The sequence below is a fragment of the Protopterus annectens genome, chromosome 1.part0, assembly GCF_019279795.1.
Source record: "Protopterus annectens isolate FY-2018-M chromosome 1.part0, PAN1.0, whole genome shotgun sequence".
NCBI classification, from domain to species: Eukaryota; Metazoa; Chordata; order Ceratodontiformes; family Protopteridae; genus Protopterus; species Protopterus annectens.
Window position 1 is genome coordinate 1,359,123,600 of NC_056725.1, and position 26,228 is coordinate 1,359,149,827.

At 38.0% G+C, this 26,228-nt stretch overlaps 1 protein-coding gene across 1 annotated transcript in view; it reads left to right on the forward strand.

Moving 5' to 3' along the window:
* Positions 1-26,228, forward strand: part of AK9 (adenylate kinase 9) — a 2,653,312-nt gene that overhangs the window by 1,831,208 nt on the left and 795,876 nt on the right. Inside the window, exons 28-29 of the mRNA XM_044066804.1 lie at positions 1,034-1,099; positions 1,222-1,434. Of these exons, the coding sequence (XP_043922739.1) occupies positions 1,034-1,099; positions 1,222-1,434 (279 nt within the window). The remainder of the gene's footprint in view (positions 1-1,033; positions 1,100-1,221; positions 1,435-26,228) is intronic.

Here is a 26,228-nt window from a genome sequence, read left to right on the forward strand (position 1 = left end):
AAAAAACAAGCAATCATCCTACTCTCTTTGCTATCCAACCTGTTCCTACCACTGCAATAAAAAAAATCTCCAAAAACTAAAACCCATAACCTTCAGCCCAGGCATCTTAGAATACCAAAAAAATGCAGCCAAAGCCATTGTTTATCCTATCTCAATTATAATTACTTTTTCAATAACAAAGCAAGATTCTACTACTGTGAAAAAAATTCATACATCAGTCCTCAGATTTTAGAACAATTACTATATTACCTACATTATCCAAAATATTAAAAAAATGTATACACACGCAATGTCTGCAATACTTAATGGAAAATAAACTGTTCTTGGCCACACAGCATGATTTTTGCCAGCACTACAGTACCATAACCGTAATTCTTAACTTTCTCAATACTGTCATCTCCTCCAGAAGCAAAGAGAATCTAGCCTCCAGTCCATTTCTAGATCTGCTGAAGGTTTTTGATTCTGGTCCCATCAGAAACACCTGCAAAACTAGACACAATTGGACTTGTCAACCTCTCAATATGCTGGTTCCATAGCTATCTCTCAAATAGGGCCCAAACAGTAAAATGGCAAAACAACTTCTCCTCGTTCCTAACAGTCAATATTAGAGGCCCTCAGGGATCTATTTTAGGATCTCTAGCAGGGGTGAAGTATGCGTTAAGATCATAAGTTGGGTATAGTTAAGTTTTTTAAGGGGATCAAGCTTCAAGGAAAGCTGAATAGCTTGGGAAATTTGGTTAGGGGAAATGGAGGGATCTTTGTCTTTCCAGTAGTTTATTTTGGGTTTGGATAGAAAGAATACATTTGTATGAATTATAATGGTAACGTCAACATTGAAAAATACATTTTTGAAATGCTGTAGCTGCATGGTAAACTGAATTTGAAATATTTTGTTATTTAACTATATCAGGAGCAGTTTTGCATCATTTAAGTTTCCTGACTTACAATAAATATGAAACTAATCAAGGCAGAGTTCTTTGCTTATTAAATTAGTAATAAATTCTCACCTTTTTGAATTATTTCCCTCGAACAGGAAGAGCAGATTTCTAAGAGAAGAGCAGAGCTTTTGGCAGAGCAAGCTGAGAAAATGGCACAGAAGGTAAATTTCATATGGCAATCTTTATCATTTTTTTTGTAATGTGTAGACTTAAGTTATATTGTAAGTGTAAGATAATTAGCATGTGAGTAATTTTGTAACAGTAGCTTGTAACCTATCGATAGGCTGGAGATGAAGGTACACAGCTTGAACAAGATGAAGATGAAGATATTGAAGCAGAAGAATTTAACATTGAAGATATTCTTGCTGAAGAATTTCCAGAAGAAGAAGAAGAGGAAGAAGAGGAAGAAGAACAAGAGGAGGATGCTGTCAGTCGCTTGAGAAGTGTGATAGGGGAGAAGTTTGAAACAGAACTGATCAGCATGCAAGTTGTCCAAGTAAGAACATATCTGAAATTTTTATTTGCTAGTCAGTAACAGTATTAGAGAACTATTATGTGTTTTACAAGTTATTTTTAAATTGTAGTCATTATTTTTTTATTTTCTGATTTTATTTTATCCAGACATACTTTGCATAGTATGAACCAAATTCAAAAGCAATGTCCTCAACTGTGCAGGGCTTTGAACATCACAGAAGGATTCGCAAAGCACTGATTTACAAACGAGGCAAACCGCATGGAACAGTATTTAGCAAAACCCTTTGCACAGTCCTGCTTTTATGGCACACAAACCGTCTACCACCTACCCTGTATGCTAATGACACAACCTTTTGATTGCGTACCAGCCACTGAAAGTACAGTAATGTAGTATGCACTGGACTCCGTAGCATAGATTGCACAACTCCAACAGTGTAAAAACAACAGTAAAAACTGCCTTGACTACAGCAATCCAGCCCTCTACATGACAAGCAAAGCCTGCTAACACACACTGCTGCGTTGTTACCCACCACCACCTTTAATCCTGTTGAGTTCTCACCAACTGCGGTATGCAGAGATTGTTATTCTTTCACTACCATAATACAAAAATGTCCCCAGTGCTGCAAACATATAGGTTATTCATGATGGTGATGTATAAGCAGTATTGTGTAAGTCAGCTAATTACTGTACAACAAACCTATTGCATTTAATTGGTAAGGCAAGCTGTGTAATAGGCAACTGCCTTACAAAGTAACACTGTGTAGTGTTATTTCTAGCCTTGAACATAGAATGCATACTAGATGTTCCTGTGTACCATTCAAGGAAACAGCACAATGTCTCTAAGCCCCAGATAATTCTGCAATTCTTTTGAATCATGGTAGTCCATGGCAGCATAGGAAAGATAGTGCACAGAAGACATTTACACTGCTGCTCTCTACCTTATTGAATACCAGGGCTTGTCTTATTTCCAAGATACCATCAGTAATGGAACTATGCAATAAATGTATCAGGTAACACACAGCTCGCGCACACACACGCACACACACACACACACACACTTATAGTAAAAGAGTGCAGAGTATACAAATGTATCCACCTTAACCACATACACACAAAACTCATAAATCATATAAGTTGATTTCCTCTATAGTCCCTACCCCAGTATTTACATTGCTTTGCTCTGCCTCAACACCGAGTGATTCTGCTAAAAGTGATCCAGAATGCTAATAACTAAAAGAAAGGGACTATACAAGGTATAACATATTTCAGCGTTTAATAATAAAATATGGGTATTTTTAATCATTATTGATCTTTTATATCATGATTTATTTATCTAGCAGTACCTGCAGTTGGGATGAAGCTAACTTTGGTTTCGCAATGAGTTATCCTGAAATTAGTCTTGTGCCATTTCAAAACCTAGGCTGGCTTGAGCTATCTTAGTTCTTTTTCCATTTTTAATTGTTGGTTGAATCCTTCCTGAGTTCTTTGTGATTCCTCAAGTTTTTAAGGTCATTTCATTCAAAACTGTTATATTTTCCAGTTTTCTAATTAGTGTTGCTTTGCTTAGTTTGTTGTATAATTATGTACATCTATTTATGAAAGTTTGTTCTTTAAATTTCTGGTATTCTGCTATTTTTACAGCCATCAATTGTTAATTGGTAAGGCCCTTTGTTTTCCAAATAGAAATGTCAATATAAGTGTACTTGTTGAAAATAAACAAGTCCTAATATTTTCACTGATTTGAAATATGATTTGTCAAGGTGTGACACGTGTTATAGTAGAGTGGTTTTGTGTAATGCTTTACCACTAGCATTAGGTGATTATCCCCATTTGAAGATGGTGGAAGTTTTACATTATGAAAGAAAAAAAAAATGTCATGAGGAAAAATCTGAAATTAATGTGGTGTCAAAATACGTAGTATAAGTTCCCTCAAAATTCAGAACTTAATCTTTACTTGTCAGAAGCTCAGAGGAAAACAGTGCAAACACAAACTCACACAAACAAAAGGATAGAATCAGAAGGAAGCCAGAAAAATGGACTAAACCTTATTCACCTTCTACAGTGTTTCTAGCAGCAGAGTTATTGTTTTTTAAGTGCTAACAGCAGCTGTCAAAAGTGAAGCACATTCAGTTTCCCACTGTCAGATGAACATCAAGAATTCTTGAAGGTCTTCTTGTAAAGGCCTTCAAGTTCCTTTACTAGTCTTTATAAAACTAGGTGTTCTTTGAGGAGGGTCAGTATAAAAACAAATCATACAAGTTTGAGTTACCTACCTTAGGTACTATCTTGTTTCAGTCAGAGTTTTCTTTAGCAGTATGAAGACCTACGCTTATTGCATTCCAGCATTCCTTGGAATCTTGGCTGATGGACAAGGCACTCATATGTAGCCAACACTGCTAGGAGCTTTCCTCAGGTTTTCTCACCACTTTTAGTATTTCACATCCTGTAGCAACATTGATGTACTTTTGTTTGCATAGTGACCTGTACTTATTAACCATTTATTGTTTTTCCTTCACAAATATCTTCAGTCAAACATCAATAAAAATCTGTATTGTGATTGTGATAGCCTGTTGCTAGTGTGTGTATCACAAGTGATTGTGTTTTAGGTGCTTTATCTTTTAACTCCTCATTTAAGAAAATGGTAACAAGAAGTTAGATAAGAAACAAAAGAAGGATAAACTTGTTAACTCAGCAAAGATGAATGTACAAAGGAAACAACAAAAAAATGTAAAAAATAGAAAACTTCTTCTAGCACTGTTTCTAGGGAGAGTACTTATACTAAAATGGCTCGATAAAGCAGAGAAGTGCAGTCACTAATGAAAGTACATAAATTGCCCTCACCGACCTTGATGTTGCTGAAAGGTAAGATATCAGCCACTCTTTCCCCATTATAAACATTAGTAGCCCTGAGATCATGCTAGATCCAGGGGCTTCACCAGTGCATGAGCTCAATAGTTCACCAGTATTTAATCTGTCTAAGACCACCATAGCTGCATCTAATTCACTCCTGTTTTTAATTCAGTTCTTCTTTGATTGTAAAACGTTTGCAAATGAGAATTTCAGTATAGTACAGGAAATTTCATTGAAACATCATGAAACATCAGGGACTTCCATGCTATCTTCACTGAAGTGATGCCATTCTGTAAATAAAACACAAAGATGCGAACTTTTGCCGATGCCAGAAAAGGTTCAAGAAGGAAAAAAAAAAAAAGGAAGAAAAAAGAATCCCTCTTCCCTTTTATTTATCTGTTATAGAGGAAGATATTTATATAACGCAGATTATTGTGCCACCTCTCATGATTTCATTAAGGAAAATTCTTTATTTCAGTCTTCAAGTTATTGACTAGATGACTCCTTCATCTGAGATACAGTACATTTTATAGGAAAAGTTTTGATTGGTCTATATGGAATCCCTCTTCATCTGAAAAGAGTTATAGATTGATGATGGAGGTTTCAGATTAATAGTGGACATCATTACCACTTGTTTAGGAATGCATTACTTTAACTATTCCTCACTTAATAAATTACACTACTTTTTTTGGCTTTACAGAGGAAAATTTATTACACCACATATACATAAGGAAGGTAGGATTTGAACTCTACCTCCAATAATAAAAGAGTGTAGTATGCTTTTATATTTTATCTTATCTTGAACAAGAGTACATAATTCATAAATTGCAGAATCAGAAGTTCAAGGTCACATTTTCTTCACATAAAAGTCTCAATTTTTTTATATATGCTTGTCATGAAACTCAAGTCATCAATGTTTAACACATATTCATCCTTTTGTATCGCCTGTTATTTCGACTTGTTTATACTTTCTGATTTTGCTGTATCAGTCTGCTAGGCACTGCATCATTTTATCTTGAATCTGTAATAACATTTTTCTGTGCCAACACCAAAATGTTAAACATCAGTGTAAATGTGTCAATGGAAAAGTATTGAAAAACATTTAAATGCATATTGTATATGTACTTTAATACTCAGTTTTAATTTACTTTTAAACAAAGTTCTTTATCTAGTACAAATACTCTTAGATGTTCATCACTCTCACTTCTGCAGTAGCCTTTAACTATATGGGTTTTAACCTGCCTAGGATACAACAACTAACCAGCTTCACAAAGCTCTGGCTCCTTCCCACCCATTGACTCTGAATACTGATCAGCTATCCCCATGGAGAGGAAATCAGCACTCAGAGTATAGACAATGTCAGTACTTTCTTGCTGCCTCAAGAAGAATTAGCTCTGAGACATCAAAGGAACAACAAATGGCTTTTGGCAGATAAGTCCCCACAGGGAAGCCCTCCCACACAGAAATGATTGCCCTTTTAAGAAAATATTGATATTTCTTATTTGTTGACCAAAAACAGTATTTCCACTTAAGCAAACAAATAATTTTTCACTATCAGATGTTTTCTGTTAGGGAACTAGGTTTATTTTTAACTATTAGGAGCTAATTTTGTGGGAAAAGTGTCCTGCTTGTGAGAACATTTATTTGTAATAGTAAGTCATAAAGGTCAAGAATTGTTTTACATGGCAGAAAACATATTGTGTACTGTGTGTCCTTTACTTTTGAAAGGGACTGTATAGGGAAGTGTGTGCTGCTTGTGAACACTTGGCTGCCAACTTAACCTTCTGACCAACTCATTCCAGCAGTGCTTACACTCAGGCTTCATCTTCGGCTACAGCTTGGATACTTCCTACTGGTCCTACTGGCTCTTATCCTTTCATACCTAAAAAGAAGAAATAGCTCGGGAGCCCTTGCCACCACCTTGTGCTCAGACAATGCCTCAGCTGTTAGTGGATGACTCTGTAGTGGATGACCATTACTCCCCTGAACACTCACTTAATACTCCAGGTTCATCTGGTGTAACCCCTTTAGCCACCATGGACCAGGGATCAATCATATTCTCTGCTGCTGTTCCAGTGTCCAATCCAGGCATGGAAAAAACATCTTCTTTGGGTCTGGGAGATACTCAGGGAGGTTCTTCTTGGGCAGATGGGTAAAGAGACCTCTTGCCAGGGGTGAATTGCTATCCCCTAATTGGTCTTTTTCCAGGGAGGTCCATGCAAAGAAAAAAACAAAATGTTAAACATTGTTCATTTGAAGACATGGTATCTGCTCATAAAGATGTATTCCTTACCTTAGCTAGGAAGTTATTCCAAACTGTTAACCCCAGAACTCAGAAATCCTTACTTGAGTAAAATCTCAATGAAGAAACTCCTGAAGAAAGTTATTTTAGTCAATACTAATCCTTCTCCTGTGGATAAAAAAAGTTAATTATTGGACATATTTGGTAAAATAATTTTCTCTTCTTCCACTTTAGCACACATAATTCTTAACTATCGAGTACTTATATGGAAGTTTATTCTTAGCTGTGTAAACAGTTTGAGGGAATACTCTACCAAACTTCCTTCAGAAGGTAGTTCCTGTCTGAATCCTATTATTTCTAATCTGCCCCAAGTATCTAAACATGCTTTGAAGAGTGTGTATGATTGTGTAGATACTGTGTCTAGGTCCACTACTACAGCTGCAGTTTTGAGAAGGTATGCATAGGTAAGTAACCAAAAGTTTGGAAATAAAGTAAAGTCTGAATTTTTAAACTTTTCTTTAGATAAGGAGGTTTCTTTTGGCCCTTCTGTTACTCAGGTCTTCAAAATGATGAAACAGGAAAATGAATTGAGGGAGTTCCTAAGAATTTTCAGATACCATATTACAACTCTTCCAAATCCTTTACCCCTATTAAAAGTCAGAACAAGCAATCCCTGCCACCTCCTGACAAACAAAACAAAAAAGAGATGGCTGGAGAGAAACAGCAAAAAAAAAACAGGAATCTTTTCAGAAAAATGGGGCTGTCTAATCCTTCAGAATGAATATGCCTGTATTTTGCTTAGGGCGCAGCTTCTATGGAGGTAAAGTTACAAGACTTGAGGAACTCTTCAGACAGGCCATAGTGTATAAATATCAAAGAGACATTAGATATGATCCATGCCTTAAACGTTTTCATCATCTGTGGTCCCCAGGACCACTACATTTGATTACAGACAACACCAAAGTGTTGAGGTGCATAAACAGGGAGGCACAAGGTTTTACCTTCTGTGCAGGCTGACTGTGATGAATTGGAATGTAAGTCTACTCCTTAACCCTACAAGCATCTTACTTTCTGTTAGAGCAAATTGTAATGGCAGACAAGCTGAGCAGGACCAGAACAGACCCTCAAAAATGGAAATTGAATTGGCTAAGGGAGTTACCACAAGCTTCCTCACAGATTGGTTCTACTTATGCAAGACAAGAGAAGTTTGATAAACCCCATTTTCAAACAACTTCAACTAACTGCCTGGATGATCCAGTTTTGACTTGTAAGCACCTCTTTTATGAAGATGTGCAGTAGGTACTAAAGGATGCGAAAAGCCTGCTATTAGGAAATCTTATATTGGCAAGTAGAAAAGATGATGATCATCATTTTCACTGCTACAATAGTATATGGACATGTAATAAGCCTCCACCTCTGGGCCAGTAATCAAAGAGCCCCAGTCCTCACCACTGGCTCCTGTGGAGGGCGTCCACTGGGAGGATAACAGGTACACACACAGTATTCCCCAATGCAGCACTCTGTATCAAGTGTAGTTTCCCTTAAGAGCACAAAGAGACCACAGTCAGTCAGGGGCTGGTTTCTCCCTCTTTCTCCAGATCCCCAATAAGACTTCCCACTGGCACAGCTATAGAGTTGAGATCTCAGCTGAGTGTCCAAGTTAAGGCCCATAACACCCTCTCTGTCCAACCAGTATCCAAGCATTTCAGCATCCTATCTTGCCTTGCTGTATTAATTAAGTTAGCTATGGAATACTTATTCTTTAGACAGGAAATACAGTGAGATTAGTTAAGTATTGTTTTTCTGCATCTGTGTGAATCTGTCCAACATTGTTACTTTTATTTCTCCTGTGATTGAAACTTTGGTGTTTATTGTACTTAGATATTTAGCATTCTCATATATTCTATTTTATTATTTATTATTAAATATTTTTATACCTTTCATCGTGGTTGGTCTTTTAAAGAATACTCTTAACATCTTGAGAGTACTTGTGCTTATTTTAGTGACTCCTTCACCACTCTGCAAAGCCTTGCTGCATTGGTTATACGCTACCATTTATATTAGTATTATTTTACTCAGTATAACTGGATACCCTTGTAAGAGCCTTAGTGTGGTTGACCGGTGGCAACATGTGGGTGTGTCAGCTACTTGGAACTGGAACACAGTGCTTCAAAGTGAGTCTTGTTTGGGATCTGGAGAGACAGAGAGTACAGTCCCAGGTCTGGAGCGTGTTCCCTGTGTCCTCTTGAGGGAAAATGTGCTTGATGCAGAAAGCTGCATCTGAAAAATACAATGTAAATCCATTCCTGTTTTTAGTGTCTGTCTCTCACCAATGTCAGTGGTGAGAATTGAGGCTCCTTGATTACTGGCTCATGGTAGAGAGGCCGTTACAGAGGGAATTATATAAATAGCTAGTGCAACTACAAATCTTCAGTACCATCTTGCTGCATTGTGCAGATGCAGCTCTGAAGCTTATTAGAAACAGCATTTGGCCTAAGGTTCCTTTTTTGACAGGTATGTCTCCATATTTTTATTGAATATGTTTTATTTTTTATCTGTTTTTGACAGAATTGTGGTATGTCTCCTTAAGAATACCAACTTTTTAATAATGTCAAAAATTATCTATTGAAGGATCATTAATTTGGTTCTGGGCATAGCTCTTGGGTTTTAGCTTGTTTTTTTACTCTTATTTCTGTCATTAATTGCATTTTACTCTGACTACATGTATTTAGAGAGTCACAAAGTGTGTTTTAGGGGCACAAAATCCATGTTGTTTTGGTACTTGTTTACAGTTCTTGATAACTTACCTCATATATTTTTTATTTAACAGTTCACTTCTAGGAATATATCTCTGTTTCTACCAGAATTTTTTGTGCCCTGCTCATGCACTTTATTATTTGGAATTTTGTGTTTTTTTAAGTGTTTGTGTGCTGCTTGTGTACACTACCTGGCAACTTACCTTCTGTATGACTCTCTCCAGTGTAGCTTACTAGAAATCAGCCTTCGTCATTGTTACATCATGGATACTTACTCAGGTACTGCTGGTCCTTCCAAAATGTACCTAAAAAGAAAAAGCAGTAAAGCACAAGCCCTTGCCTTGAATAAACATTCAGTTAGTGCCTCAGCTGATGGTGAGTGACTCTGAAGGGCCATTATTGGTTCCTTAGGCCACTTACTGGTTTCTTTAAATCCCTCTGGTGTAGCTTTGCCAACCACTATGGACAAGGGGTCAAACATGTCTTCTTCAGCTGTTCCAGCCTGAAGTATGGGCATGGAAGAACCATCCATTTTAGGTACAGGAGACATCCAGGAGGGTCTTCTTGGAGTGACTGGGAAAAGAGAACTCTTGCTCTGGATGATATACCTTTCCCTAGATGGTCTATCTCCAAAAAGCTTTTTTAGGAAAAAGAAACAGAACATCAATCATTGCGATAACAGACAAATGGTATCTGTATAAATTATATTCTTACCTTACCCGGGAGTTTGTTGCAGCTGGTCAAAAATCAGTGACCATTTCCTGCTGGTCTGTCTTGTTCGTCAACTCCCAATGATGAGGATGCTATATCAGATGATTTTGATGTGTTCAGAGATAGAGATTTATCTCCTGAGGTTTCAGTAACCCAGAACTCTTGACTCTTTTGACATTGAGCCTGAAAATATACAAATTGAGGCATTTTCCTTCTCTGAGTCTGTCTCTAGGTTAAATGATATGTTTTCATGGGAACAGGTGGATGTTCACACTGAAATATGCAGATGCTATGAATTATTGGAGCAACAAGCCCCTCACACTGCTCCCGTTCCTCCTGTTCTGCTAGTCTTGAAGAATGCTTTTCAATGCTGCCTGCATCTTTCCTGATTGCCAGCCACCAGTCCTTAAGAAGACAAACTATATAAAGTCTCTCAAACTAATAAATGTATTTTCTTGTATCTTTTCATTTTAAAACTTATCCTACAGCCATATCCTCTACTACTCCTGCTGAGAACAGGCTCTTTATCACCTCTAACCCTGTTCCCAGAGATAAAGAGGGTAAACTTCTAGACAGATTGGTAAGAGACTTTCTTCTTCTTCTTCTTCTTCTTCTTCTTCTTCTTCTTCTTCTTCTTCTTCTTCTTCATTTGCCTTTAGAATACTCAGTTATCAAAGCTTTATGTGGACATTTATGCTGAAATGTGCAAATAGTTTAAGAGAGTTTTCTGTTTCCCAGCCTCCTGAAGGTAGGACTTATTTGGGTTATATCTAACCTGTCCCAGGTAAAAAAAACATACCTTCAAATTTGTGTAGTGTTGTGCTTACACTGTTTTTAGGGTTTCTTTCACTACAGTTTAAGAAAATTTGTCTAGGTATATAATCAAAAGTTTGCAAATTATTTAAAGTCAGAAAATGTGAACCCCCCTTGACAAGAAGGTTTTATTTGGGTTTTCTGCTATGTAGGTTCTCAAACAATATGATAAAATGTGTAAGTTAATGCAGGAAGTTTCTAGGACTTTTCAGGTACCCTGTTTTTTCCCTCCAAATCCCCTAACCCTTTCAAAAGACAAAATAAGCAGGCAGTTCCATGCGCAAACAGTCAGATACCTAAAAAGAGATGGCAGGATGGATCACATAACAATCCCAAAAAGGAGTTTTCCCAAAAAAATAAAAATAAAAGATAACCACTATCAGAATGACTATGCCAAAGACGTGTTCACCCCCTCTTCTACCTCAGCATCTCTTACCCTTTTTCAGAATATGTTCCTCAGTGCTCCTTTGTGGCAACAGATTGTCTCATGCAAATGGGTTTTGAAGGTGATCCAGGCAGGTTACAGTTGACAATGGATAGAAAGCCCACCCTCCTATCAGGGACTTCCCTTCCCACCTTCCCACTTAAACAATGTTGTTGTCCCAAGTGTTCCAATGTATATTTGAAGCAGAAGTCAGAGTATGTTCCTGCAGAAGCAATAGGCAAAGATATTTAGTCCAGACTGTTTCTGGTTCCAAAAAAGGAGAACTCTTGGAGACCAGTTTTAGACCTATTTTCCTTTGTCTTTTTGTGAAAGTTCCCAAATTCAAGATGTTGACCCTTCAAACAGTGCAAGTTCTTGTTCCATCTCAGAGTATCATGTAACTTTATACCTCAAAGATGCTTACATTCACATTCCAAAAGCAAATTCAAGATCTGGATAACATTATCAATTCTCTGCATTACGATTTGGGATGAGTGTTTATGAAGTGTCTAGTCCCAGTGGTGGTCCATTGATGATTGCAGGTTGCATGGTATCCACATTTTTCCTTATTTAACTGACTTGCTTATCTATGCAGCATCTTTTACAACTGCCAGGAATCATTTTCAAGCTATCTTCTCTCCTAACCCATATGGGATTCCAGATTAAATGTGCAAACTTCCTCCCTTATTCCATCACATGGGATTGTGTTTCTACTTGATAGACACTGTGGTATAAAAGGCTTTTCTTCCTCAAGAGAAGATGGATTTTTATCTAGAAATCTTCCCAAACTCTTCTTATCAATCTCAGGCTAGTATCACAAAATTTTTCAGGATGCTAGGCCTCATGGCTTCTACAACTCTATTGATTCCCTTTGCCTGACTTCATATAAGGAAGATTCAGCAGTGCCTCAAAAACATGTGTACCCAGCATTCTTATCTTGTGATGCTTCAGATTCTAGTCTTAGGCTTTATAATGTCCCAACTGCATTGATGGAGAGATCCGATGTCTCAAAATCTAGGTCTCCTTTTTTCTCCACCCACCCCACCACAATCTGCATTGATCAATTCCTCAGATTTTGCTTTGAGAGCAGTGTCAAAGGGGATAAAACTACAATGAGTGGCATAGTTCAGACAGAACAAAGCACATAATATCAAGGAAATATTGGCTGTAATTTGCACCATAAAATCTCTACATCATCTATGGGACCCAGGTCCTCTGTAGATCATTACAGACAACACTACAATGATGTGGTTCATAAACTTGGAGGGAGGTCCTAGTCATACCCTCCATGCCAACTGGCCATGATGCTTTGGAGTTAGCTCTTTATCATTTTTTTTTAATTTTCCAGGCATCATTCATAATGTCAGAGCAAAATACAGTGGCAGACAAGATAAGCAGGTCCTGGGCAGACCCTCACAAGTGGAAACTCAATGAAGAGGCTTTGTTCCAGAAATTGTTCCAAAAGTGGGAACACCTCAAATAGATCTTGTTACCTTATTTCAAAACAGATAGCTAAGTAAATTCTGTACAAAGACCCCTTACAGGCAGGCCTGGAGAACAGATGCTTCTGTATCATTCCTGAGGTTGGGAATGTTCTTATATGCATTTTCACCCTTTCTGGTGATGTCCAGAGTAATTTCAGAAATTCAGAAAGACTCTCCAAAAGTCATATAGGTGACTTCCTTCTGGTTCTCCTTTCTTATGGAATTGGCCAGGGACAATTACCACAAGCTTCCTTACAGACTGGATCTGCTTAGACTAGACAGGGGGTGTTTAATACACCCCAACCTCAAATAACTGCAAATGGCTGCCTGGATGATTCAGTTTTTATACCTTTTAGGCACCCTTTTCATGTGGACTTGCAACAGATACTGAAGGAAGCAGGAAGGCCTGCTATTAGAAAATCATATATTGGCAAGTGGAACAGATTTTCTAGTAGGTGCCTAGCCAATAACCAGGGCCCTATCAGGGATTATGCACCAGTGATGCTTAAACATTTGTGTAAGTTACTTTCCTCTGGCCTTTCTTATTCCTCTATCAATTTCATCTAGCAGCTGTTTCTGTATGTCTGCCCATGGATCCTCCTCCTCTTTCAACTCTATTTTTGGTCAAACACTTTATGATGGGGTTTTACATCATGGGACTCCTAGAAAACAGGTGGCTCCTTCTTAGGACCTTAACTTTGTACTGAAAAAAGTTAACTATATTGCCCTTTGAATCAGATTATCAGGCAGACTTAAAGTTCATTACATAGAAGACTGTACTCATCAATGCTCTGACATCTGCAAAAAGAGTACCTGAACTGCAAGATGTCATGGTGTGTGAGCCCTATCTGATCTGTCATAGAGATAGGGTCACATTAAGAACAAATCCCTCATTTATGCCAAAAGTTGTTTCAGAGTTGACTTTGAATCGAGCCATCAGTCTCCTTGTGTTCTATCCAAATCCCCAGAATGAGGGTGAGAGCAGATTCTACACACTCTGGATGTGCATAGACATATCAGTTACTATCTTGACAAAACTAAGTCCTTTAGAAAGGCAGATCATCTGTTTATTTCTTATATCAAGACAAAGAAAGGGCAACCCTTGTCAAAACAGACAATTTTGAGATGGTCATCTTCAGCTATGCCTTTTTGTTATTACTGCCAAGGCAAATCTATTGTAGACAGTGTCAAGGCACATTGTACAAGAGCTTTGGTTTTTACAATGACATACTGGAAAGGGGTGGATTCTAGAAACATGCTAGATGCAGCTACATGGTCCACTGTACTTACGTTTCTAGGTCCAGGACTGACTTTTCTAGGACATTCTCCGGGAGCTGCTTTCTCCTCCCAGACTGGATAGGCTTTGGTAATCAACCCATATAGCCAAAGGCAACTGCAGCAGTAAGAATGATAAAAATAGTACAGTTGTGTGAGTTGCACTTAGCATAACAGTCAATGTTCAAATTCCTCATTGGTGCAGTAGCTGCACCCACTCTCTATCCCCCTATAGTTAGTTGTTGGGATAAAAAGTTATGTGTTTATATATTTTGGGGGGGGGGTTTAGAATGAGTAGACTTTCTCATTTTGTTTGGCAAGAAAGTCCTGAAGCTGTCTACACTCTGACTGCTGATTTCTCTCCAAGGGGTTAGCCAATCAGCAGACAGACTGTAGGCATTGGAAGGAGCCAGAGCTTTTTAAAGATTGACCGGTTGTTGTATCCTGGGCAAAATGCAACCTAAAAAGCCAAAGGCTACTGCAGTAGTGAAGATTCAAACATCTGCTATTATGGTAAGTTTATCTTACACAAATGAACTTTCTCATTGGTTCTTAAGGTGTGCTAGGTTCAAAACCCTGAGATACATTCGACTCTGTACCAAGTTTTGTTAATAAGACACACATGACTGTGCTCCAAATGCAGGAGGGCTTCAAGGTAATAACAATTTATTATTTACTCCAAGCTTTGAGCAGAACCACATCAATATTATCTGGTACAGTGCTTGATTAAACTGTAGGGGGTAGGTAATTAATTAATTATTTCACATGAGATCTTACCAAAGTTCAATTTTTAGAGCAGACACAAGAATATTTGTAGTCTGTTCCTAGTAATTCCTAGTAATAAGGTTAGAAATGGAACAGAGAAGTCGGTTGCTACAGTGAATAAAACTGGACTTTGCACATTGAAGTCTGCATATCATACTTTAGATGATAAATCAAGAGCTGCAGCTAAGTGGTAATGCTGAGAAGTCAGTCATCACTTAGAACAGAGTCCTGCTAACAAGACGTCAATGTCAGATTAATTATGCTCTAGTGATACAGGAGTTCTTGGCTCGTCATGCTAGTAGGTGATGTTGATTTGGGAAAGGAAAGCAAAAGCATGTATTCAGCGAAAGAAATATATTTAAATATATTGCCTACTCATTAATACCAAAAGAGCTGCACTACAGATAAAAATCTAGAAAATGAATTTCACAGGAATTTTGTTTATGAAAGCAAAATAAAAGCAAGAGGACAAATAGCAACCCTTATTTAACACAGGAAGGCATATACAGGCAGAGAACTTTAAAATGGTTGCCTTCTTTTTTACTGCCTTCCTCTTTCTTTGGCCACAAGGTAAGTTTTAGTATTAGGTTTCTGCTTGGCAGGAGATAAATACAGACATAACTTTTATAAACACTCCAAGGCTAAGCGCTATAATTTATTCTGCTACAGCCCCCCAAATTTTCCTCAAACACACTAATATCCCAAGAAGTGGAACAAGCCTTATAGTTAATAGATCAGTTATTATTAAAGAAAGCATCCTGCTCTGTGCCACAGAATAATGAGCTCTAACTGCAACACAGGCAACCAATCTTTGACTGGTAACCCTGACACTGGAGGAGTCAGATAGATTAAGAAAGATATGAAGGATCAGAGATTGCTTTCCATTCTCATGCGAGAGGATGATGAAGCAAATGAACTCATTCCCTCTAGTACAGCTCTTCTGAGTGTGTATTTTAACTCCCAGTAGGTATGACTTGATCTTTTAAAAAAATGAAGTAATCATCTTACAGTTCTAATATATACTCATTGACAGAGGTCAAATATCAACGCAGTTGTGTTTGCCATCATGTATGCTTCAAGATAACATTCTGATACCTTGTATGTAGCATGGTTTTGGAATTAGTAATGCAAATATGAACAAGCGATATTTGACGCCTACAAGCACAGTAGGAGGTAACTGCAGAAACACCTGGAGGCGCACTTGGCTGTAATGAGTTAAGAAGCACATGCATATGACATGAGTTCCTTGGTGGAGATTTAAGTAAAAGTCTGCAGTACTTCACAAGTAAATAAATAGGGCTTTATGCCCCTTACGAAAGTGAAGGATAGCCCACTACTGGCATCCATTGCACTACCCATCTAAAGACTGGTACTGTGTGTGTGTGTGTGTGTGTGTGTGTGTGTGTGTGTGTGTGTGTGTGTGTGTGTGTGTTCACATGCATGTCCACTTGCACACACACACACACACACACACACACACACACACACACATACATGTAGGTAGTTTAGAAACTCAAACAGAAAATTCCATTCCTCCACATGGATAGTGATCCCACTCCAGGTTCTCTTCACCCATACCTCTCAAACTCTTACCACATTAAATCTGGGCAATGCCTGACATAATGGGGGGATAAAGGCCCCAAAATAGGGACACATTTTAAATATTGCTCTTATAAACTTAGAAAGTTGCTATAATAATAGAATGTGTGTTAGCATGCATTTTCTGAAGGATATACAATTTGAAACTCAAATGCATTTCATTATTTAGTGACTTTAATCCTTAGATCATCCCAGTGATTTGTCAAAACAAATAGAGCTTTTATGAGGAACAGACCAAAAATATGTGGCGAAAATCTGGACTTTTTGCAAAAATCTGTACAGTTGAGAGGTATCCTTCATCCTCAAGGAGTGAATGAGCTGTAAAGCTCCCACTAAAAGGAAACAAATGAATCAAATAAGGCAGCCAACTGTGAGAGACATTGACCAACACAAAAATGGAGAATTCTGAACAAACAAAAAAAATATTTAAAGAGGCAGTTCAGAGGTTGACTTTAAAACCAGAAAAGTAAGGGTTTTTAGTTCATATTATTTCTAGTTCAAAAAAAGACAGGACCTTGCAACCAATTCTAGATGTATCAAATCAAAATAAGTTCATAAATATAAAATTACTTAGGATGGTTGCACTAAAATCATTATTTATTTATTTTATTTATTTTGGCATTTGTTAACTGGGTATGTCCAACTGAGCCTGAGCCCATTTTCAGAGGAGACCCAGGGAGAAAAGCTCCAAGAACAGAATACAGCCTAGTTTATAGAAAAGTGAGAGTAGCAAGCATCTGAAATAAATAATGTCGTGTACATAAGTAGCTGTATACACAAGTTAAAAGTACAACATAGTAGTGGTATATACAGAATTTTCTTCAACTCGCAGTAATTCTAATGCATAAAGTAGCTGTGCACACATTCTATACCATACTTATACATATGCTCCCACTCTCACCAAATTGTTTAATTTCTATATAGAAATATTACTACTGCAAATTACCCAGAGAACATACCATCATCTTATTTCAGTATCAAAAACTGAAATAAAATACGCAGCTTTTGCAGACAATTTCAATATTTACTTTCAATATCCTAATACTGATTTAAATAAAATCCTATTGCCCATAGATAAATTTTCCCTAGTATCCAGCTATGAAATTAATCCTAAGAAGTCAATTATTTATCCAATTAACCCACTGGGACATAAGGAATTTTACTTTTCGGAGTCTAATATTAAAGTGGAATATAAACTATTTAAGTATAAATTTTAGCCATACACAATCAGATATGTTCAATAATAATATAGTTAAAACTTGGTCAAATAGAATCCTTTATAAATGCATTCTATGAACACCTTCAGGAATGCATGGATCATGCAATCCCAAATAAAACCAAGACCCAATCCTCCAAAGGCAGACGTCCTGTCTGGTGGACCCCAGCCATAAACAAACTATACAATAGAAGGAGGAAGCTACTACATGATAGAGCAAAATCCCAAAAAGGGAAGGCATCTCTGATCAGTATTAGCAAAAAACTATGGGCACTCATAAAATCATCTAAGGCCAGCTTCGAGAGACAAATTGCACAGGACACTAAGGATAATCACAAGGCTTTCTTTAGTTATGTTAGGAACCTGGGTGGGAATTCCCAGATATGCTCAGAATTAGTCCAAAATGACAAAAAATACACCGAACCCACAGACATTGCCAACATCCTAGTTGACAGGTTCAGCGCAACCCCCCCCCCCAACCAAAAGGCCAAATATCTATCCCAGCAGAGTGCTGCCCCCCTGACATCTCAGATGCTCAGGTAAGAGTTGCCCTCTCCAAAGCAAAAAACACAGCATCAATGGGACCAGACGGTGTCCCGGGCTGTGACCTACATGAACTCCAAGAAGAGCTAAACCCAAACATAAAACTACTGTTCAATCTCAGCCTCACTACAGGATATGTACCCAAACAGTGGCGTACAGCAACAGTGGTCCCTCTCCACAAAGGTGGTGTCTCAACAGATCCTGGAAACTATCGCCCCATAAGCCTGACTAGCTTGGTCTGCAAAGCTATGGAAAGGATCATCATGGACCTCATAAATAAAGATATTGGGGACCTACAGACACTGGATCATACCCAGTTTGGCTTTGTTAAGGGCAGATCCTGCCTCTTAAACCTGGCTGATTTCTTTGAAACAGTCACCAAGGCCATGGTGGTCCACACAGCCTACCTGGACCTTGCAAAAGCTTTCGATACAATACCCCACTCGGGCATTATAGATAAGCTCACCAGCTTAAATATAAACCCCTATGTCACTAGATGGGTTGCAAACTGGCTCAAGGACAGAACCCACATGGTTAGAATTGCTGGAGCCATGTCAGACTCCAAACCAGTTACAAGTGGCATTCCACAAGGCTCAGTCCTGGGACCTCTCTTGTTCGGTATATATATTTCTCGGAGGTACAGGCCAACACAGAAGGACTGTGGCTGACCAAGTTCGCAGATGACTGCAAACTGGGTGCCATAATCGACTCTCCAGCCGACACCAGCATCCTCCAAAATGGCCTCTTAGAAACAGACAACTGATGCCAGAGCCATGGCCTCAAGCGAAACGCCAAAAAGTGTATAGTCATCCCCTTTGGCAAAAACAAAGTGCCCACAGATTACCACATAGGTGGTAATCCATTAAGTACAGAAGAAGTAATTAGGGACCTGGGGACCCAAGTTGATAGCAATCTCTCATTTGACAAACACGTGGCCAAAGTGGTTAAAAAAACATTTTATATAGCCCACCTAATCATGAAGGGATTCACATCTAGATCAGGGGAGGTCATTGTGTCTCTTTACACATCCCTCATCAGGCCCATAATTGAGTACAATGCCCCTTTTGGGATGTACCTTACCAGACACCTGCAGCAACTGGAAAGACCCCAAAAGTACCTCACCAAGAGGATCAAAGGGCTCAAACAGATGCCATATGCTGCCCGGTAAAAGAAACTCCAGCTCTACTCAGTGGCATACCGCCTGCTCAGAGGCGATCTGTGCCTGATGTATAAAGCCATGTCCAACCCGGAATTAATGGACATGCTGCACCTCAGAAAATCCAAATCCCATCGAGCTACGTGCTCGAGAGACTTGAACCTCAGCATTGAAATAAATAGGACATGCTGGAGGGACAGATTCATAACCCAGAGGCTCCCTTCACTCTGGAATAAAATCCCAGTCCAGGTTAGGCAGAGTCCCTCATTGGCTCTCTTCAAGAGGAATCTAGATGAAAGGATGGAAGATCGTAGGTTTACCCCGGGTATCACTTCTGTGTCACTGTTAGACAGAGGCACAGTATACTAACCTCGAAAAAATGCATAGCAAAATTAATTTAAAATGGGTGGCGAAAGCAAAACACACTCTGGCTAGGCTTATAAATGCCCTAGGGCAGATAGCCTAGTATGAACCTATGAACCTATGAAATATAGTCAGTAACATTAATAAATGGGAAAAGCTTAAACTATCTACATTATCAAGTTTCAATTGTAGAAATGAACATATTGCCTAAGATTTTATACCATCTGAATGCCACTTTCATGAAAATTCCAGTTACCTTCTTTAACAAGATAAAAGTTCAACTGGCAAAATTCATATGGTACCCAAAAAGTACAAGAATTAACTAAAATAAGCTAATACCCTCAAAAGAAAAAGGAGGCTTATGCCTTCCTGATTTTCAATTGTACTATGAAAAAAAACGGAAATAAAATACGCAGCTTTTGCAGACAATTTCAATATTTACTTTCAATATCCTAATACTGATTTAAATAAAATCCTGTTGTCCATAGATAAGTTTTCCCTAGTATCCAGCTATGAAATTAATCCTAAGAAGTCAATTATTTATCCAATTAACCCACTGGGACATAAGGAATTTTACTTTTCGGAGTCTAATGTTAAAGTGGAATATAAACTATTTAAGTATAAATTTTAGCCATACACAATCAGATATGTTCAATAATAATATAGTTAAAACTTGGTCAAATAGAATCCTTTATAAACGCATTCTATGAACACCTTCAGGAATGCATGGATCATGCAATCCCAAATAAAACCAAGACCCAATCCTCCAAAGGCAGACGTCCTGTCTGGTGGACCCCAGCCATAAACAAACTATACAATACAAGGAGGAAGCTACTACATGATAGAGCAAAATCCCAAAAAGGGAAGGCATCTCTGATCAGTATTAGCAAAAAACTACAGGCACTCATAAAATCGTCTAAGGCCAGCTTCGAGAGAAAAATTGCACAGGACACTAAGGATAATCACAAGGCTTTCTTTAGTTATGTTAGGAACCTGGGTGGGAATTCCCAGATATGCTCAGAATTAGTCCAAAATGACAAAAAATACACCGAACCCACAGACATTGCCAACATCCTAGTTGACAGGTTCAGCGCAAACCCCTCCCACCACCAAAAGGGCAAATATCTATCCCAGCAGAGTGCTGCCCCCCTGACATCTCAGATGCTCAGGTAAGAGCTGCCCTCTCCAAAGCAAAAAACACAGCATCAATGGGACCAGACGGTGTCCCGGGCTGTGACCTACATGAACTCCAAGAAGAGCTAAACCCAAACATAAAACTACTGTTCAATCTCAGCCTTACTACAGGATATGTATCCAAACAGTGGCGTACAGCAACAGTGGTCCCTCTCCACAAAGGTGGTGTCTCAACAGATCCTGGAAACTATCGCCCCATAAGCCTGACTAGCTTGGTCTGCAAAGCTATGGAAAGGATCATCATGGACCTCATAAATAAAGATATTGGGGACCTACAGACACTGGATCCTACCCAGTTTGGCTTTGTTAAGGGCAGATCCTGCCTCTTAAACCTGGTTGATTTCTTTGAAACAGTCACCAAGGCCATTGATGAGGGGAAGGTGGTCCACACAGCCTACCTGGACCTCGCAAAAGCTTTCGAAACAATACCCCACTCGGGCATTATAGATAAGCTCACCAGCTTAAATATAAACCCCTATGTCACTAGATGGGTTGCAAACTGGCTCAAGGACAGAACCCACATGGTTAGAACTGCTGGAGCCATGTCAGACTCCAAACCAGTTACAAGTGGCATCCCACAAGGCTCAGTCCTGGGACCTCTCTTGTTCGGTATATATTTCTCGAGGGTACAGGCCAACACAGAAGGACTGTGGCTGACCAAGTTCGCAGATGACTGCAAACTGGGTGCCATAATCGACTCTCCAGCCGACACAAGTATCCTCCAAAATGGCCTCTTAGAAACAGACAACTGATGCCAGAGCCATGGCCTCAAGCTAAACGCCAAAAAGTGTATAGACATCCCCTTTGGCAAAAACAAAGTGCCCACAGATTACCACATAGGTGGTAATCCATTAAGTACAGAAGAAGTAATTAGGGACCTGGGGACCCAAGTTGATAGCAGTCTCTCATTTGACAACCACGTGGCCAAAGTGGTTAAAAAAACATTTTATATAGCCCACCTAATCATGAAGGGATTCACATCTAGATCAGGGGAGGTCATCGTGCCTCCTTACTCATCCCTCATCAGGCCCATAATTGATTACAATGCCCCTTTTGGGATGTACCTTACCAGACACCTGCAGCAACTGGAAAGACCCCAAAAGTACCTCACCAAGAGGATCAAAGGGCTCAAACAGATGCCATATGCTGCCCGGTTAAAGAAACTCCAGCTCTACTCAGTGGCATACTGCCTGCTCAGAGGCGATCTGTGCCTGACGTATAAAGCCATGTCCAACCCGGAATTAATGGACATGCTGCACCTCAGAAAATCCAAATCCCATCGAGCTACGCGCTCGAGAGACTTGAACCTCAGCACTGAAATAAATAGGACATGCTGGAGGGACAGATTCATAACCCAGAGGCTCCCTTCACTCTGGAATAAAATCCCAGTCCAGGTTAGGCACTGTCCCTCATTGACTGTCTTCAAGAGGAATCTTGATGAGTGGATGGAAGATCGTAGGTTTACCCTGGGTATCACTTCTGTGTCACTGTTAGACAGAGGCACAGTATACTAACCTTGAAAAAGTGCATAGCAAAATTAATTTAAAATGGGTGGCGAAAGCAAAACACACTCTGGCTAGGCTTATAAATGCCCTAGGGCAGATAGCCTAGTATGAACCTATGAACCTATGAAATATAGTCAGTAACATTAATAAATGGGAAAAGCTTAAACTATCTACATTATCAAGTTTCAATTGTAGAAATGAACATATTGCCTAAGATTTTATACCATCTGAATGCCACTTTCATGAAAATTCCAGTTACCTTCTTTAACAAGATAAAAGTTCAACTGGCAAAATTCATATGGTACCCAAAAAGTACAAGAATTAACTAAAATAAGCTAATACCCTCAAAAGAAAAAGGAGGCTTATGCCTTCCTGATTTTCAATTGTACTATGAAATTATCAATGCAAGTCGCATCATGCAGATTACAAATCATGACCCTATAGGTAACGAATGGTACCCATTAGGGATTAAATTATTTCACCAGTACATTATAACATATACAATAAATCCAAAAATGATTCCCATCTTAAAACAAGGAACTCTTAAGACAACAAAAATTCACCCAATCTTAATAAAAAGGCTGTGAAATTTTCAAGAAGCTACTGATATCAATACATTTAAAAGACACGATTACTCTTCTGCAACCAATACATAACAACCCAGATATAAAACTAGCAAACACTATGGTAAACCTAGATAAATATAGAAAAAACAAATAAACGGGAACACGAACGAGTCCACTGGTACAAATTTATTAGTGCTTTCATGCACATATCTTCGTGCACTTCTTCAGACACTAAAATTCTAACCAAAAGCTGCTAATATAACAAAATAATTAACACAAATAAAATATCTAATTGACAATTGAAATAGCAGCAACAATGAATGCTAATAGTTCACCATTTAAAATGTCCTAAAACCCGAATGTTCACTTATATGAATCTATAAAATGCAAACAAACATTGGAATGTAGGTTACTTATAAAAATGCATCACATACATATAAAAATAAACTGTGTTAGAAAAATATAATTAACGTTCTAATGCTTTTAATTTAAGTAAGCATTTAATCGAACAAGCTTCATTAATGCCGGGATAGGCATAGGCATTTGTTTTCAACTGCCATAACAATTCCTGTTCTTCCAATTTCAAGTGCCAAGGCCCTCCCCTAGGATTTCTATGCACTTGTTGTACTACCATAAATTTAAACATATGAGTGTTATGCTCTGAAATCCAAGGCGTTGGTATTGTTAGCTTTGGCTATGGCATAAATGTGCTCATAAATCCGCTGTTTAAAATGACGTTCAGTTTTACCAAAATAGAACGCAGAACACAAATGGCACAAAACAACATATACCACACCTTGGCTTTCGCAATTAAACTTATCACAAACATGATATTTAATACCTCTTATGTAAAAATATTGGCCTGTTTGAATATATTTACAATAATGGCATCTGCCGCATTTATGCATGCCCTTCTGATAATTGTTATTATTCAAAGGTAATTCCAAAAGTGTCTTCAAGTTGGGACCTTTCTTAAAAACTATTCTTGGTTTAGGTCCCAAAAGCTTGTAAAGAGCCTGTTGTTGTAAAATAATGTCCCAATTATAATTCAAAATATCACCAAGTTGACATATCATTAAATTGAGTTAAAAAACTAGTCGTATAATTATTCTTATTACTTGGTAAAGAAGACATTGCCTCACCATTAACATCTGGATAGACAGAACCAATCGTTCTATTGATCTCTGGATGCCCACTAACTAAAATGGGGCCTAATGCACCATTACATCTTTTCTCTGTAACTTCCTTAATAATACACTGGATCAAATTAGCTGGATAACCTCGACTAAGAAACATCCCTTTTAGCTTATTGCATTCTCTATAAAAGTCATCATCGTCAGAAGACATTCTAGATGCTCTGACGAGTTGTCCCTTGACTATCCCTCTTTTTTGAAAAAAAGGATGGTTACTTGAGAAATGCAAAAAGGAATTACTATAGAAAGGCTTTCTGTATATCAAAGATTTGAATCTATGATGAACCATGGCTTTAGATAATTGGATGTCCAAAAAGTTAATATAATTATCATTATATGAAAAAGTGAATTCTAAAAATGATGTAGAAGAAGACATTACTTCAATAAATTGCTTTGCTTCATCACAAGAGCCTTTCATAATAATAAAAATATCGTCTTGGTATCGAGTATACCAGACGACATAGTTGTTGAAAGCATGTTGTGGGAACAAAAAAGTGTGTTCCCAATATACCATTACGGAGTTAGCAAAAGATCTCCCACAGGGGGAGCCCATCGCAACGCCTGATTGTTGTAAAAAATAATCACCTTGGAATAAGAAAAAATTGTTTTTCAAAACCACATCCAACAATGAGATAATTAAATCTATGTCGCTTCCAGGAATGTGTTTCAAAAGTAAGAAATCTCTTACCCATTCCATACCTATATCATGAGGAATAACGGTATACAAATCTTTAATATCTACAGTAAGAAATGCATAGTCCGCTTCAAATACAATAGTGCTTAGATGGTTCAACACATGCCATGAATCACGGCATATTTGAGGCTTTAGTTGAAGAATCTCCTTAAGCCTAGTATCGACCCATTTGGCGCAAGCATAAGTAATAGACTTGTGCCCATCAATAATGGGTCTAAGAGGGGGATCCAACATGTTTTTATGTAACTTAGGCACACCGAAGATGAGTGGAATTAATGGTGCTGGCATGGATAAATAGTGGTACAAGTCCAAAGTGATGCTTCACTCTATAAATAAATCACTAAGAAAATTCTTAATGCGCTAGTAAGCCTGATTAAGCTTGTTAAGCAAAACTTTGCAATAATTAGATGTTAGGAGCATTTTGGACATCCTACCCACATAATTCCTTTCATCCATAAAAATAGAACCCCCCACCCTTGTCTGGTTGCATAATGCGAATCCTGTTTATTCTCAAATCTTCAATAAAGTGCTTTTCTATTCTAGTTTAGCAATAAGCTAAAAGGGATGTTTCTTAGTCGAGGTTATCCAGCTAATTTGATCCAGTGTATTATTAAGGAAGTTACAGAGAAAAGATGTAATGGTGCATTAGGCCCCATTTTAGTTAGTGGGCATCCAAAGATCAATAGAACGATTGGTTCTGTCTATCCAGATGTTAATGGTGAGGCAATGTCTTCTTTACCAAGTAATAAGAATAATTATACGACTAGTTTTTTAACTCAATTTAATCATATGTCACATCAACTTGGTGATATTTTGAATTATAATTGGGACATTATTTTACAGCAACAGGCTCTTTACAAGCTTTTGGGACCTAAACCAAGAATAGATTTTAAGAAAGGTCCCAACTTGAAGACACTTTTGGAATTACCTTCGAATAATAACAATTATCAGAAGGGCATGCATAAATGCGGCAGATGCCATTATTGTAAATATATTCAAACAGGCCAATATTTTTACATAAGAGGTATTAAATATCATGTTTGTGATAAGTTTAATTGTGAAAGCCAAGGTGTGGTATATGTTGCTTTGTGCCAATTGTGTTCTGCGTTCTATTTTGGTAAAACTGAACGTCATTTTAAACAGCGGATTTATGAGCACATTTATGCCATAGCCAAAGCTAACAATACCAACGCCTTGGCTAAACATATTTCAGAGCATAACACTAATAATTTTAAATTTATGGTAGTACAACAAGTGCATAGAAATCCTAGGGGAGGGCCTTGGCACTTGAAATTGGAAGAACAGGAATTGTTATGGCAGTTGAAAACAAATGCCTATGCCTATCCCGCATTAATGAAGCTTGTTCGATTAAATGCTTACTTAAATTAAAAGCATTAGAACGTTAGTTATTATATTTTTCTAACACAGTTTATTTTTATATGTATGTGATGCATTTTTATAAGTAAC